Source organism: Ammospiza nelsoni, chromosome 1 (assembly GCF_027579445.1).
Source record: "Ammospiza nelsoni isolate bAmmNel1 chromosome 1, bAmmNel1.pri, whole genome shotgun sequence".
NCBI lineage: Eukaryota > Metazoa > Chordata > Aves > Passeriformes > Passerellidae > Ammospiza > Ammospiza nelsoni.
This window is the reverse complement of record NC_080633.1, coordinates 132,141,994-132,158,668: the sequence shown is the minus strand read 5'-3', so window position 1 is coordinate 132,158,668 and position 16,675 is coordinate 132,141,994. Positions and strand designations below refer to the sequence as shown.

General features: G+C 37.5%; 1 protein-coding gene across 2 annotated transcripts in view; it reads left to right on the top strand.

Annotated features, from left to right (window-relative positions):
• PTDSS1 (phosphatidylserine synthase 1) overlaps window positions 1-16,376 on the top strand; it is a 28,392-nt gene extending 12,016 nt beyond the window's left edge. The window contains exons 5-13 of one of the 2 annotated variants that reach the window (XM_059476814.1): window positions 367-525; window positions 3,088-3,239; window positions 5,157-5,298; window positions 6,206-6,318; window positions 7,796-7,861; window positions 10,700-10,799; window positions 11,945-12,013; window positions 12,526-12,595; window positions 13,876-16,376. In XM_059476814.1, coding sequence (XP_059332797.1) covers window positions 367-525; window positions 3,088-3,239; window positions 5,157-5,298; window positions 6,206-6,318; window positions 7,796-7,861; window positions 10,700-10,799; window positions 11,945-12,013; window positions 12,526-12,595; window positions 13,876-13,985 — 981 coding nt within the window. In that variant the 3' untranslated portion in view covers window positions 13,986-16,376. Of the gene's footprint in view, window positions 1-366; window positions 526-3,087; window positions 3,240-5,156; window positions 5,299-6,205; window positions 6,319-7,795; window positions 7,862-10,699; window positions 10,800-11,944; window positions 12,014-12,525; window positions 12,596-13,872 lie in introns of both variants that reach the window. The other variant, XM_059476804.1, reaches the window with a different exon arrangement.
• Window positions 16,377-16,675: the final 299 nt, after the last annotated feature.

The window sequence follows — 16,675 nt, the reverse complement described above, 5'->3', positions numbered from 1 at the left end:
TGGAGAAATCAATTTCAAATCAAGACTCCAAAGAAGGGCAAATAAGTATTTTCTGGAGTATTGTTTGCTGGTTTTATTGTTATGGATTTTATTGGTTTCATTGTTTCTCTGTCACTTAGGAAATATATGCTTCTTCAGGCACCAAGGTCCATTCTGTTTCCCTCTAAATTAGAGCTGTGATGGCAGTACTGAGTCTTAATACTGGAAGTTTTTTGCCACAGTTTAGAAGGATAAGAAAATGAAATAATGCTGATTTTAATACCTTATAATTCCAGGCTTAATGCACTGGATGGAAAGATGTTTCTTCTTTCTGAAGTTGTGTGTTGATGGAGTAATTTTGTTCTGGGTTTTTTCTTTTCCTAACAGGAGTATGCAGTGAACTGTCATGTAATCACCTGGGAGAGAATCCTCAGCCATTTTGACATATTTGCTTTTGGACATTTCTGGGGCTGGGCCATGAAGGCTCTGCTGATCCGCAGCTATGGGCTCTGCTGGACTATCAGCATCACCTGGGAGCTCACTGAGGTAGGGCACTTCATCTTAATTATCTGCAAAGGGAAGAGATGTGCATTGGTCTTGGGGGAAGAGTGAATGTTACTAGAAGGATGGCTCTCTACTTCTCAGTAGAGGTTTACAGTTTAAGTCTTATAAGCCAGATGAATAATTTATGCAGCTGAATGAACAGACAACAGCAAGCTGGGTTTTTTGTAAGTGATTTATTACTGCTTGAGTAGAAAAGAAGTCTCAGTCAGCCTATTTGTGCCATTCATAATTTGTTTTCTGCTGTTATAAGGATCATGCTACTTTTTCTATTTCACATATTTCCTGATTCAGAGCAACTGTTCTCCTTTTTCACTTTGCAGTATCTGTGATCTACTCTCTTGGTCCCTCACATATAACAATATCACACATTGTGTATAGTGATGCAAATGTACAAGTGAAGTGGAGTTGAGGAATCTTCTTGATGTAAACACCTGAACTTAGTCTTTAAAATCAGTTTTCTTTAAAGCTTGCTGTCTTGAGAATGGATGGCTTATCTGATAAAGCATTTGTAATTTAGAAGCATAGATGAGGATTTATTAGTCTAAAATTAAATTTTGGGTTTCAAAATCCTGGTGCTGTGAGTTCCTCTTCAAAATGTGTTTTTGTTCTGTGGCATTGAAGGATACTATGTTTTCTAAGTGATTTTGAAATTGATGAAGATTGGGATTTCACAAGTACCCATTCACAGAAAATACCTCAGCTAGTTCTTGTACTAATTTTTTCCCTCTGGAAAATAATGTATTTGGACTTGTTTCACTCATACTCTTGCTGTTCATCATACAACCCTTGTCTTCAATTTGATACAGCATCAGGTGTCTAGTATTCCCCTTGTTGGAAGGCACATTATTGGAACAGATAATGTGTTGGACAAGGTTCAAAACACAGATATGTTATCACCACTCAAATGGATTTTTGATAAATCAGTTAATTCAGGAGAGTAATTAGAAACTTCCAGAAGTTATCATGGCAGTTACTTAGGGATTTAGCTGAGTATTTCCTATTAGCATTCATGGATTGCAGCCAACTCCTTGGCTCATGCTCCATACTTTTGGATTAAAGTTGGAGAGCAGGCAGACCTTGGTCTCATTGTGAGAAAGCAGCTAGAGAACCTTAGAGGCTGTCAGGCTAACACCTGTGCTCTGGGTCTTGCTGCCTCATTATCTGTGACTTCTGGTGTCCTTGCCTGGATGTTACTGACATTTGTGGGCTATTGCCCCTCTCAGGCTAAATTAATCAAAAATATGAAAGGGAAACTTTACCAGGACAATGAACAACACTGTATCACTTGGTTCCTGAAGAGAAAGTCAAGTTTTCTTTTTTGTAAAGGTTGAAATCCACATAGCTTGGTCAAAAAAAAACAAAAAAACAACTGCATTTGATACATTTTTGCAAGAGTTTTCACAGGAATTGTCATTGCCAGTATTAGTCACTGTAATGTACTGTAAATGAGTCAGCATTCATTCGTGTTGTATACAGAAAACATCCTTGTTCCTTTTCTCAAATCTGATATTTTTCAGTGCTTTATGCTCACATCTCTGAACAAAAGATACTTTATTACAAAATCACACCAAAAATCTTCCACAGCCACAGTGTACGTACATTAACTGACAAGAATTGCAGTGTGTTTGTGGAGGTACATTCTTTAGTTTGCTGTGTATTTTTTTAATTATCTCCTTGAGTATTGCTGAGGGACTGCTTAACACATGGCTGTCTTGATTTCCTGTCCATAGGTAACTTCTCCAGTCTATTTTTTTTAATTGCAGTGATTTTTTTCATAGAATAAGAAAGTAAAATTATTCTTCTTAAAGGAGAAAGAGAGGCAGTGAACCTTTTTTGTAGCTCTTGGTAAAATATATTTATATCTTGCCTTAACTCTGGCCAGTTGTTCCCCTCACTGCATCAGTGGAGTGAAATGTCCTCTTAACTTCTTGAGCCATTCTGTATTAAGTATAGCAGCAAAAATTGTTGAAATGCTGTTGAACTCTTAATTTTTTTACAGTCACTAAATTTCCTGAAAATAGAGTTGAAATAAATAAGTCCTAGGTCCTGAACACCACCATGCTTTAGTACTGGCAGTTTTTACAAATGCATCCATTTTACTTGCTGCATCTTGTTGCTGGTTTACAAAACATACTAGTTAAAACTATTTAGCAAAAATGAAACAAAGATTGTCTTAATTTTATTTTTTAAAGCACAAACCACCTTATTTCCTCCAGGAAATGCAGTTGTTTGTGTTTGTTTCATACATTTCTGTTAATGTATTGTGTATCATCTTTGAGAAGCAAGGGCTGCATGATATCCTTATATACAGCATAGCCTCAACAGGGAACAGGGAGAAGGAAACCTCTGATGCCTTGTGTGATTCTGTTCAAGGCCTTCTGAAGTTCATGGGAGGATGTCCATCAAATTTCAGTGGCTGTGGCTCATGTCCTTTTGAAGTATGCTGTGTACTGAAAAGCTGATTTTTGAATGTGTACTTTAAAAGTGAATTTATATTAATTCTGTGCTGTTCCTCACCCAGAGTCTTTTTGCTGTATTCTGTAGCTCTTCTTCATGCACCTTCTGCCTAATTTTGCTGAATGCTGGTGGGATCAAGTCATTCTGGACATCCTGCTTTGTAACGGGGGTGGCATCTGGTTGGGCATGGTAGTTTGTCGTTTCTTGGAGATGAGGACCTATCACTGGGCAAGCTTCAAGTAGGTCTAAATTAAAGCTTGATAAGCATTGTTTTGCATGTAAAAAAATAGCATGGAATCTGCCTGTGCTAACAGTGCTGTAATTTTATTTTAAATGTTGAATATCAGTGTCATAGTAATGTTCCTGTATGTACATGTTTTTAAATGTGACTCTGTATATGATTTTCCTTTGCAGTTTCAAGTTACAAGCATTGATGCCAATGGACAATACAAATAGTAAACTTATTTGCATTTTCAGTTTATTTTGTGTGCATAAAACTTTGAGGAAGTCAGGGAGCAAAACAAATTGTGATTATTTTTTCATCATATATTTTTTAACTAGATTTGGGCTCACCTTGGTGCACCATTAGTGTGGCAATCTGTCAGCACTAGAAATTGCAGTGAGGGCATGGGGCTGATGGTACCTGTGCTGTGAATTGCTTTACCTCATTGCTGACCTTCTAAAATGAATGGAGTAATTGTAAAATAAAGAGGCATTTGCTGTGTAAAAGGGCAGCAGCTTATGGCCTAATATGTCAGTTCCTAGCTGTCCAGGTGTGGCTTCTTCCATAGCTTTTTGGCCCTGTCCTGCCTTCTGCCCTGCTAGCTGGTAACAAGCATGGATGTCTGCACATTACCAATGATATGCATGAAACAGGGTCAAGTAGAGTGAATTCCCTTGAGGGAGGGACAAGGAACTCAGATCTTGATTTCCAAATTTGTATCTTGTGTGAATTTCTGTACTGCTTTCTTTTTTTGCTCACAGATTTGTTAATTACTCTAAGAACCATCCAGCCTTTAGTCTGAATTCAGTTCTCCTGCATTTCTATTAGAGTTGATGGTCCTTCTGTCTTTAGAGGGGTTCACTGAAAGTTTAAACAGCAGACTATCTATGGCACAACTAGTCTTTACTGTCTTTGTGAAATAATCTTTCCTCATATTCTTTTTAATGCATGAGTAGATTTTTCTGACCTTTAACATGAAGATGCTGCTTCATGAGAATGAGAAGCTTTTACTTGTGCCCTTTTAGTTTTTCTTTTTTTTTTTCATTTAATAAATACAGATCTTAAAGTTTAGAAGATTCTCCCTAATCTAAGCTCTCTCTATCCTAGAAGAACACAAATATTGGAATTATCAATAATTTTTTGGTTTTTTTTTTTATCTAGAAGGGCCAGAGAAATAACAGGGTGAAAAATGGCTTCTAGTCCTGCTAGTCTTCCTTCAGAAGAGGAAGCTCTGAGTTTTTCTTAGATTCTGTGTCCTTTGGATGCTGTTGCTCATCTGAATTAATATTATCAAAAGCAAGAATCAGTAACACGTCAGATGAGCCTACATTATAATTCCCTTTTGAAATGGAATTTAAATGCTTTCTTGCTTTTAACAGTGTTATCACTCCTCTCCAGGAGATCCACATGCATCTGCTATCAGAACAGCAGGACTTGTGTGTGCTGGAGGTGTAGTATTATCAAACCTGTGGAGCCCAGTCCCTGATACAAATAATGAATAATGAATCTTACAGATTCTTGAAGGATTGATGTCAGTGAGCTCTAGAACAAGGAGTGTTTGGGGCAAGAGCAGTAGCAACATAAACTAGGAAGAAATAACCTCTAGATTTTCATTAAGGAAGTTGCAGAATTGCTGTCCTTGTTTCTTTGCGAAGAGAATGATAAATGTGTTTTGTAGTTAGTTACTGAGTTATTGACTGAGGCTAGAGAAGGGCAGAATTTTCTAGCAGAATACACACCTTGACTGAAATGCTTAATAGATTATTTTTCTGAATCCCCCCCCTTGCCTGGTGCATAGTTGTGTCTGAGAAGATCTCTGCTGACCAAAAAAATGTGGTTGTTCCTCAGAAGCATCAGTAACAGAGCTGTTGCTTTTTTGGTTTTTTCCTTCTGGCATATTCCTTGTATTTACTGCAGGCATTATTTTTCCCAGGGACATTCACACAACCACAGGGAAGATCAAAAGAGCTGTGTTACAGTTCACCCCAGCCAGCTGGACCTACGTCCGCTGGTTTGACCCAAAGTCTTCATTTCAGAGGGTGGCTGGAGTCTACCTTTTCATGATTATTTGGCAGGTAAGAAATCAATTCTGTGAAATCAGAGCTGCCATCAGCTCAGTTACTTGCTGCCTGTGTTGGACTAAAAAAATATTCTGATGGACTGTGTGTCTGTTACTGAAGTATACAGTTAAATGAAGTGATGATGAGGAATTGGACAGGGCACTTTCATGGGAGTTATGTGGTAGTTCAAGAGTGTAATTACAGAATCTGTGGAAAAAGCCAAATGTTACAGATTGCTGTATTGGCTTTTTGCATTGACACAGATTTAAAAACTGCTAGTTAGTAGAGTTTAGGTGGTGGAATTTTAATTTATTTTTATTTTGTTGTGTTGATGTGACGGGATTAAGTGTGGTTTGTGTGGGGAGTGTGTGTTTGTTTGTTTTGCTTTGCTTTTCTTGGATTTTTTTCCTTTCCCATTGACTGTTGAACGGATCAGTGATACTCAGAATACTGTCATTGGTCCAGCAAGACTCTATAGTGTGTCACAAATGCTTTAAGATTCTAAAACTAAAACTTTTGTGATTTTAAAAAACAATCCTTATTTAGTGTTTAAAGGAGAACTATAAATATTTGATATAGTTGTTTGAGGTTTTTTTCAAATGTATGATCTCTTCTGCTTCTCTCCTAAAATTGCCTTGGTTATTTGCACTTGATTTAGGATGTGCAAGTTATCAGAAGATCTCTACAGGATGAATTAGTGTCTGGTCCCTTAAAGAGTTTTGGGAAAGAGAGCAAATACTTTGATAGAGGTTTCTAGGGGAGAATTCTTTGTTTTACTAGTATATTACTTGTTTGTCCTAGCAAAAGACACAGCAGGAATTCCTTGTTTTAGTTTCCATATTAATCTTTGCACATTTTCTGTACTAATTCATTAGGAATTATGTAAGTTGAACATTATTAACTAGCTTTTTTTTTGATCTAGCTAACTGAGTTGAACACATTCTTTTTGAAACATATCTTTGTGTTCCAAGCAAGCCACCCTTTAAGCTGGGGGAGAATTCTCTTCATAGGAATCATTACAGCACCCACTGTAAGGTAAATTTTTTGCTTCAGTGTTTTTTTTCAGTTTAAAGTAGCTTAACTTCTAGGCATCCAAGAACTGCATAAAGTTTGTGAATATGTATGTACATTTCACAAATGTATGCTTTTGCCACCATAAAATGCAAAACAATACTCTCTTGTCAATAAAATGTAATTCCTCACAAATAAAATAATGAGGTAAAATGTACTTAACAACTGTGTTGCCATAGGGATGCAGAGCCAGTCTGTTCCTTCTCCTGTTTGTGTAGGATCTCCCTGTTTTGTGAGGTAGCTGCATATGTTATCCTTGAGGACTGCATGTGAAAGTATTCAAGTTAGTGAGTCAGGTGCTCCCAAAAGTGTAGATGAGGAAAACCAGAGCTGTTGATTTTTCTAACAGCTCCTGATTGTGATTGAGCAGTAGCTTATTGTGAGAACAGAGCAATATTTATGCAGCGTTGACAGCTGTATAGGAACATGAATCTGCTTTTGGTCATGCATGCTGTTTTACCTTGTTAGCAAAGTTCCTTAATTTTCTTTTTTTCCCCATTCCGTAGTTGGAGGTAGACAGAATGCACACAGATCTGAATTTAGAAGCAGAGAATTCCCTGTTCATGTCCAAAGTGATGTTACCTTGGACAGTTAAATGACAGCTATGAATTGGTTTATTCCTCAAATAGTGTCTTAAGTTATGTGCAGTGATTTCACACTATTAATTAAATCACCCAAAATACACTGTGACCTCTTGTATAGGTGAATTTGCATGTTTTTTTTTTTTTTTTTCCTTTGTAGCACTTGCACTCCTGTAGAAGTCTTTATTCTTTAGCAGTCCTTGTATTGTTGGAGTAATAACACTTGTCTTCTCCATCTGTCAGTGGAAATCAGAAACTGAGAACAGAAACTTTGATTCCACTTCTTTGGAATTCCCCTCTCAAAACTCCTAAATTTCTGGAGCATAGAGAGCAGAGCAGAATGGCCTCCATACTGTTTTCAGAATAGTGAAAAATTTTACTGTTCTTGAGAGGAAAATATGCCAGTGGTTAGACCATTCAAACATAATATGGAATAGCCATATTCTTTAAAGCTTCAAGCCCACATTTCTCAAGAAAATGTGGTTGTTAATAAATAAAAGACAAACTGTGGAAAAAAATGAGGGATTCTCTAATTCTTTTGAAACTGTTGCAGTTTTTTTATAAGAATTGGAGACTCTGGAGAGGCAGGAGACAAATGTTGCTAGCCTACTAGTTTGGGTACTTTCCCAGTCCTTGCTCTCAGGATTGTTTTCTGTGTTGTCTCAAGCTATTTGATATATGTGATAATATGTCCTGCTAGAATTGAAGCCATCTGGTAGACATCCAGAAGGATTACATGTGAATTTAACCATCACCACTTCATTTTCACTGTAGATACATCTGTATCAATTTTTTTTCTAAATGTAAATATTCTGGGGACTTTCAACTTCACTGAAGAATTTTCTTTCTTTCCTTCTCAGGCAATACTATGCTTACCTCACAGACACACAGTGCAAGAGGGTGGGAACTCAGTGCTGGGTGTTTGGGTAAGTATTCTTGCTGCATTCCTGAAGCACTTGGACAATTGTCAAAGATGGGTCCAGCACAGGAACTGGCAGTTCCCATGAAGCCTTGTCTTGTTTTGGTTTTGCAAGCTCAGAGGAAAGGGAAATTCTGAATTTGGAGGAAGAACATGGGAAGTAATGGAATGAGTAAGGACAACAGAAGGAATAACTAGGAACTGGTGAATAAAGCTAGGCTCTTTCAAAGCACCATTGGCCTTTCTGCCCATTCTTAGTCAGGTGAGAAGGAAAAAGCTCTTACCTCTACAGCTTGATGGCTGTAAGGGTGAAGTTTCCCTGGCTGCCAAGGTGGGCATTGCTGCTGTTAGCAGCATCACAGCAGAGGACAGTGAAATGAGGCATGGTTATCCACTCTTTCTGTGAGTGTGCTATGAACCATGGTGACCCTGACTGCAATCTCTTTTTCTCTTTGAGAATACCTTTAAATGAAGAGTTTGCATGCTTGCTTCTGAAGAATTGTTAAGGATACAGAACCCGTCATCCTTGGTCCAAAGCTCTCACTGAACACATTAATGTAACATGTCAATAAATAGATACCCAAATATGTCTGCAGGATTGCTTCTGTGTCTACTGCAGTAGAACATTGACCCACAGTCTGATCTGTACTTATTCCATACACACTTCCCACTTCCATAGTGAGAAGTGTGTATGGAATAAGTATTCTCCTTCCTACTGCTTACTTCTGTAATCTGCTAGAAACAACAGAGCATCACTAGGAGTTGCTGTTGATTGCAGAAAAAGATGAAATCTTCCAGTAATGTAACTATCTAGAATATAATTTTTGAAGCAATTAAAAGAAGTATATGGAACATTCATCTCTGTGGTAAACAAGACACTTCTAAAGGCACAAATGGAATTTTAAGCAGCCTAACTATGGGTATAATTAAAATTAGTGCCTTTCATTAGTACAAAACTGTTTCCTTTCAACTTGACATAACTATTGCATCACTCTTGATAGATATAAAGTGATGTAAAGCATGAACAAGGTCAGTGCAACAGTCTTGCTGAAATTGCACTATTTTCATTAATATGACGCCTTTCAAAAAGGAAAATTTGTTAGAATGTTACAAGACCATTTTGCTTGAAAGAAAACTTACCACATTTAGTTCTATGGAGTGCTCTCATCACCCTTCAGTGGGACACTAACACCCTTCACTGTTAGCATCCTTCTTTCTCTTTTCATCAGCTGTAATAGCTTTCCTATTGTAAAATGTGCTTAACCCAAGTATTCTTGACAGGAATAACAGAAAGAATGTATAAGTTCAGGGCAAACAGCTGTATTTTTGGAGTCCTTATTAAAAATAGCCTATTGTTTTGTTTATGCCTTTGAGTATATCATAACCCTGTGCTTGTTTTCTGATGGCGGTCTTTCTCTTCCCCTTCTGGTTTCATGATTTCTTACTCTGCAGCTGGATCAGTACAAATAATATAAAACAAGAAGGAAAAATAGTTACTAAAGAGAATAATACTGCTCTCAGTTTTTTGCTAATGTGCATCTCATTGATTTGTGTATTGGTCAGTTGGGTGTTACTGCCACATTTTTAAGTTTTGGCCCCATTTATCATACTGGAAGTCACATTGAATAGTACAGGGAAAGCTGTGATTTATTACTTATACCAGGACCATCTCTGCAATACCAGTGATTTAGTCAAGCACACATTTTCCTTCCTCTTTTGTGGGGGAAACTGGGTCTTCCCTGAAAGGCAGTAGTGCCATTTTTTGGTGAAATGGTCATTGAGAGTGCTGGTAGGGAATGGGTACTGCAGTGTCAAGCTTGGGAGACTAGAACACTTGATGTGATGTGAAGTGTGTCTGCACATAGGTGAGGAGGAGTTTTCATGCATTGCTCAGATGTACAACCGGAAAGCCTCTATTGAGCAAGCTAACTATCACACTTGAAATTTAATAGTGTTTTTCATTATTTGCTTCAGATTGAGATGAGTCAATTTCCTGCACTTTTAATGCAGGTTTTTAGTGTCACTTTTCTACACTTACATTGTTAAACCTACCTAATTTTCTCTTCAGGACCTATACAAACTAGATTTATTTTCATGGCAAACAATAGAAACTTTGGATTCATAAACAAGTAGTGGAAAAGCCTTCATAGCTTTTGATCCTGAAAAGATGTAAACGCCTGGTAGCAGAGAGAGAGATTGAGATACTTTTTTTGATCCTTTTAATGTCAGAGAGGAAAGTAAAAACTGCATTTTTTCCTCTCACATTTCTCCCCAAATCCTCTGAGGCTGTTGTGTGGACCTGAGTTACAGATAAACCCGAGCAAATGCATGGGTTCTCAGAGAATTTGAAATGTTGTTTCATAGGAATGTTCTCATATGTGAAAATATGGGAAATACATGTGAAGCAAACAAACTAGACAATTTAGAATTATAGTAAATTTACATCTAGTAGAGAAATAAACAAAGCTCAGTTCTAGTTCATCCATCAAGGGAGTCTGTTGGGTGTTCAGCATGGAAAAGAAATTCATATGTGGTGAGAACTGAAGCACAGGGGTAGGCACAATTGAAGATTCTCTGCTATTGACACACAGTCCTTGTTCCCTTGAGCCCCATGGAACAGTGAACTCTCAGTCAATCACTTTTTGTGTGCTGTTTATGCTGAGAAAAGTGTACATAGAAAATGACATTTGTCAGAGCTTCAGTTAATGGTGGTGTCAGGGAGGTGAGTGCTCACTAGAGGGTAGTGCTTGTTTAGAGCTGACAGTCTGGGGTCTGAGTTGTGAACATGTGAGTTAAATCCTTAGTGTTTTTAATCACTCTCCTCCCTGCTTTCATTTACCCATAGGGTAATTGCCTTCCTTGAAGCTATTGTGTGCATCAAGTTTGGACAAGATCTTTTTTCCAAAACACAAATACTGTATGTTGTGTTTTGGCTTCTCTGTGTGGTAAGTGAAATTTCTCATGTGAAACATAAAGCATGACAAAAGCATTGAAAGCATCTAAATAGCTTCCTCTCTGAAACGTTGGCAGCAGGGGATCATTGTGGGGCAATGCTGATTAAGAGCCTTATGCATGTCCTAGTAAAAACAAATGCTAGATGGCTTAGAACTCTCATTGAAGGGACTAGAATAACTTCTCATTTCTTGACATAGCAGATTACTGGTGCTTAACAATGAAACAAACAGTAGTTATAGGAGGCTTTATCTTTATGAGAGATGATGTCAGTTTGATTGAGCCTAGCTTTGGTGGAGTTTGCTGTAGTGCCTGCTGGAAATGGATAGTGTTAATAAGCAATGTGTGTTGTGCCACACTGAAGTCTTACAACTACATAAACAGCCCTCATTTATCAAGCAAATCATTCTCACTAAGCCTGTAACTTTCTGTACTTCAGTGTGATTACTGCAAATGCAGCATGAAATGCCCATTTTATAACAGTAAATGGACATTTGTCTTGCCAGACTTGTAACTCTGATGCCAAGCACATTTTTCACAGTCAATGAAAAAGAAGGCATTTATAATGGGCTGACAGATAAATACTTCTCCCTTCTAATTGGGAACACAGTTTGAACAGGTGATGGGGAGTCAGAATTTATTGTTCTCTTATTTAGCCTGGTGATTTTATTCCTGCTACTTCAGAGGAGAGAAGTACTGAATTGCTTCTCAGGTCAGAGTACCACAAAACCAAGTATGTAACCTAGCCTGAAGCATGGGGCAGAGAAGGAGAATTTGGTTTTCTCCCAGTCTGGTGCTTCTTGATAATATACCTACAAGTGTCTACCAGCCCTTGTGTGATGACTGTACGCAGTGTGGACCGAAATCCTGCTGGGAGTGTTACCTGTGGGTGATCTGGATGTATTTTCCTGCTCCCATTGAGAATTGTTCTGCATACCCCATGGTGGCAAGCTCTGTGTAGCTTGAAGTTGACACATGAGTCTTACTCATCCTGACAAAAGATGCAGGGAGAAACAGAGCATGAAAGTCTAAATGTGGCATCTCCAGGGACTCTGAGACCTTGAATCAGCAAGGAATTTGGAAAAAGTTTTACAGATTGTTTTTCTTGTTGTTCTTTTTCTTCTCCCCCCTTGTTTAGGCCTTTACAACTTTCCTGTGTTTATATGGAATGGTTTGGTATGCAGAGTACTACGGCCACCGAGAAAAGGTACTTATATAAAAGAAGCCTGTCTTTTTTTCATTCCAGAGTTAAAACTCCAAAGCTCCTAGATTTTGGAATTCTTGACCAGAGTTAGCATAAATAGGGATAAGGGGGGATGGTCTAGAGTGTAACTGAAGTCAAGAGAAAGAGCTCCGAATTCAGCAGGCCTTGGACAGATCCCAAATTACACTGTGGTTTCTAAAGAATGCTGTCCTCTTAGTTACTCAAAATGAGGCCGTAATTTTAGCACAGCATTCAAGGATGAATGGTTAGCTAATGTTCCCATTGCACAGGTGGAATGCTAGGGGAATATTAAGAATACTTGGTTACACAACAGATCATGTGGCAAGTGGTGAGTTCTTACTGTATCATCTATGTGGTGCCTTCTAACTAGGAAGGGAAAAGTCCAAAGTACTGTCTGAATGTTTTATGAGGACTTCTGCTACGGTTTCTAAGTCCATTTCCAAGTGATAACATGAATCACCAGCATCTCAATGACATGTGTCCTTGTTTTGCAGACCTTATCAGAAAGTGAAGACAGTCCATACAGTCCAGATGCTTCCTGGCTTCATTCTAAATTCAGCAGAGGTATTGGTACTTCTGTAGCTGTATTCCTGAAATGGTATAATTAAGGCTCAGCACTAGAAAATGAGGCTTAAGAAATTTCCCTAGTTTCAGCTGGACTTGTTTTAACATCTCTGCAGGACCAATGCAGATAAATCATCTACAGAGCTATTTTTCTTTGCTCACTTTTAAATTCTGATTCTTGGAAATGTATTTTTTTTTTAATGTATCAACTGATTTTTTTCTGTTGTTACTCCAGGCCACTATTGTAGGTGCTGGGAATTATGCATTTCATAACTGTTGTGAGCAGGTTTTCTCTCTGAACATTGCATGTTTGATTTGCTGTACTTTTATTTCTTCTTGCTAAGAAATAGTCAGCAATGGGCCCTGGAGCTTGTGTTCTTACTGACTTTTGCCTTGTCTGTGCAGTCCTGATGGTCATAAGCAGCTTTCTCTGCACTAAGCAAAGGCAGCTTCTTTCTGACTTCTTTTCCCTACACTAGAGGTCAATTATCTGTCTCCTCCATAGGCTTTTTGGTGTGGTCTTGCTTATTGAACGTATATCAAAAATTCACACCTGGAAGTTATCTGTCAGAGTTTATGTTCCAGGTGTTTGTAAAATTAAAAATATTTCTTATTTATCATAAGTTTGAAAAGCATCTAAACCAGATCTTCTTTATATTTCATACATGATTTTTCTGGATGTTTATTCTCAGTTTAGTAAATTTGTGAACTTTTATATTTTGGAGAAAAATTATTTACACTCAGAATGTTTTTTCCATTTATGCATGCTGGAGAAATTTGACTAAAAAACCCCTTCTCTGTAACTTCCTGTTACTTCATTAATTACAGGCTTCAAGCTTCTTTCACATTTTGTTCTTGATTTTGCCTAAAGTCTTATTTAAGACTTTGCTTAAATAATTCTTTCCTCTTATTTAGGACTTTGCTTAAATAATTCTTAACTTCTGCCACTAAGAAAAATGAGGAGGCTCAATTATTGATATGATTTAAATTTGAAGATGTTTCACCACTGTACTCTTCTATAGCAAACTTCAAATTTATTTTTTTGGGTGGGGGAGGGAGGAGAGGGAAGAATTTTACAGGAGTCTTAAGAATTGCTTTAAAAAAACTGGGCCACTAGATGGAGTACAAGTATCAACCAATTTGTATTAGCCTGAAATAATCCATATTGTTAACACTCTAGCTCTAAAAAGCCTTACTGCCTTTCGGATAGGAGCTTGACAATGTCAACTAAATAAATAAATAAATAAATATGAATTAAATTTATATTTATTTCTCAGCAGGTGCTGACAATAGTCCGCCAAAACATTCAGTCAATAGTGAAAGCCATTCATCTAGAAGGAGGAATCGACACTCCAAATCAAAAGTATCAAATGGAATTGGCAAGAAATAAGAGTGGTATCTAAAGACATTCTACAGTGTGACCAGAAGTGACAAAGAAGATCAGACCTGGCTCTGAATTACGAAATGGAAGACCATTTTTAAATTAAAGTTTAAAAAAGGAGGTGTTGAAGAGAAGGATGATGAAGATGGAGCCACCAGTGTAGCGCAGATTGTTGCCTGATGACACTTGCCATTCACTGATCTAAATTGTTGCCTGATGACACTTGCCATTCGCTGATATAAATTGTTGCCTGATGACACTTGCCATTCACTGATATAAATCTAGTTTCTTCAGTAGGTGGCATCAAAAGTTCATGAGGGGTATACTGGAAAAAAAAGTTGTTATATCATAGCAGGTACTCCCTGGTTTGTGTTCAGGTGTTGCAAGGTCATTTTTAATAGATTAGTTGAGGACTTCAACCCAAAGGTTAGTAAACTGATAGTGAGTTGGTGTGGTTGACTGAATTTTTTGGTTTGCTTTATTGTGTTGTTTTCTAGAAGAGTATGCAACCCTTTGACTAAAAGCAGCTCTGCCTTTCCTTTTCAGTTTCACAACAAAACTTTCCCATGCAACTGTTAGTAAGTATTTAAAAATTTCATATTGCTTGCTTTTATTTAAAGGCTCTTTAGGCCTTATGTCAGGGTTTAACCAGGAAGCAAATGGGTCCAGGTTTCTTGTAAAGGATGTGAAATTGATTTTCAAACACAGGGATTTTTTTTTCTACATTGTCCTCCTGCTTGAGTCATACATATTCAATTTTTAAAAGTTTTTAAAATACATATATAAAAATTGCTTCATAGTAGAGGGCCATGCCTCCTGTCCTCAGTGACAAAGGTCATGTTATTTCATTGTTTTTCCTCCTCTACTGTAGTGTGTTTTGCATTTTCAAGTGTAAATATGTCTTTTTTTCACGTGTGCCACATTGTGTGCAGTGTTTCTTCCTACTTCCTTCTATTTGCTTCCATCCTAGCTGGACCCAGAAATCAGTTTTCAGACTGATATCAGGAACTGCTTTGAAGGCTCAGATGCCCTGCTTGAGCTTGGTGATAAGGCAGTTTTTTGCTGAAGCTGCGTTGCTTACTATCTCCATAAACAATTATTTGTGAAGACTTGCAGTAGTGTTTGGTGTCTGAGAGGCAGCATGATGTGATAGAGCCCATTGCTTTGGTGTTTCCTGTCATGCATCAGATACTCAAAAGCAAAGTCTCTCTTTTCTGTCTTGCAGTTTGGGTTTTTTTTTTGAGAAGGGTGATTTACTTTTTGTCTGAGTGTTCTTTTGGGTTTTTTAAATACATTAATTGTGACATCTAGCAAAGTGGATGATTCTCCAGCAGTGAATGTAATGATTAAGTCAAGAGGTAAGCAATCATGAGCAATGAGTTTCTGTATTAAGTTATCAAAATGTTTTAGTGCCAATTAAATTTTGAGATTCAAGGCATTCAGAGGGGTAGGTAGCTTAAGCAAGGATAAGTGATACCCATTAGTTACTTAGTCTTTATGAGAAAATAGGATTTGCTTTTTCTTTGACTAATGTTACTGTGATTTGCCACAGGCTAGGTACTAAAGAAAAAATGCAGCAGAGATTTTATGCAAATGTATGATACTGTAAATAGAAGAAAGTATCCTGTGTAATCCATCAGTTCCTATGTGCCACAGATTATCAATGTTTTCAATGCACTTAAGTGTTGCTGCTGAGCTCTTCAGAGGCCTTTAATTTCCTACCCTGCTTTTCAATCAAACATGGAGCTTGGAAAGTGATGTAGTAGGAGCTGCTGTATCATCATTGCCACAGTGACATTTAATGTTACATGAAAAAATATGTTAGGAAGATTTTCAGGCTCTCCTACAGCTACTTGGTTTTTATTCACACTATAGCAATTCCATATATTGCCTTTGTATTTGTAATGTACTACATATTGATGAATGTATTTGTAGATTTCTTTGTATACTGAGACATGTTATTTCTTTTATTTCCTTGGTTAAAAACTCAGTCTGTGTAAGACTGAAGAGTGGCATTGTAAATTTTCTATTGATTCAATACCAAAGCAAGAGATTTGAAATCTAATGGTTTGGGTATTTTAAGTACTGTGGATTTCCAGTGTGAGAGCCTGTTTTGTACTTGCAAGGGGTATACACACCAACTATGTGTACAAAGCTTACATGTGTAAACAGATGCTGAAGTACATCATCTACCTGCCTTGGGGACAAGCACATGTTGTGCAAATGTAGGTCTGGTGCTCACATTGCCGAACTGCACCCTAAAAATACTCGAAAGAGAAATATTGAAGTGTCATCTTGATGGAAGCTGACTTCTGTACACTATTACAACAGCTTTGTTCTGAAAAAATGTTGTTTGACAACACATTTAAGTTATTTCCAATTAAGTTTTTTTACTTTAAATGTTTGTGTTTGGTTGGGTTTTTTTGGTTGTTGTGTGGTGTTTCATTTGGGGAGGGGTTGGGAGGGTGTTGGTTGTTTGGGTTTTTTTGTTATTTGTTTTCAGGGTGTTTTGGGGGTTTTTTGGTTTGGTGGTTTGGTTTTTTTTCTTGTGTTTTTGGGGTGTTTTCTTTCTTTACTTTAAAAGAGAGATTGCTAGGGAAAAGGGAAACTTAAGTAAACTATTCAAGTGCTGCTTGGTAAATGGCACTTTGTCTCCTGTATCAGCAGTTCTGGCTGGAATTCTCATGTGTTCTCACAAG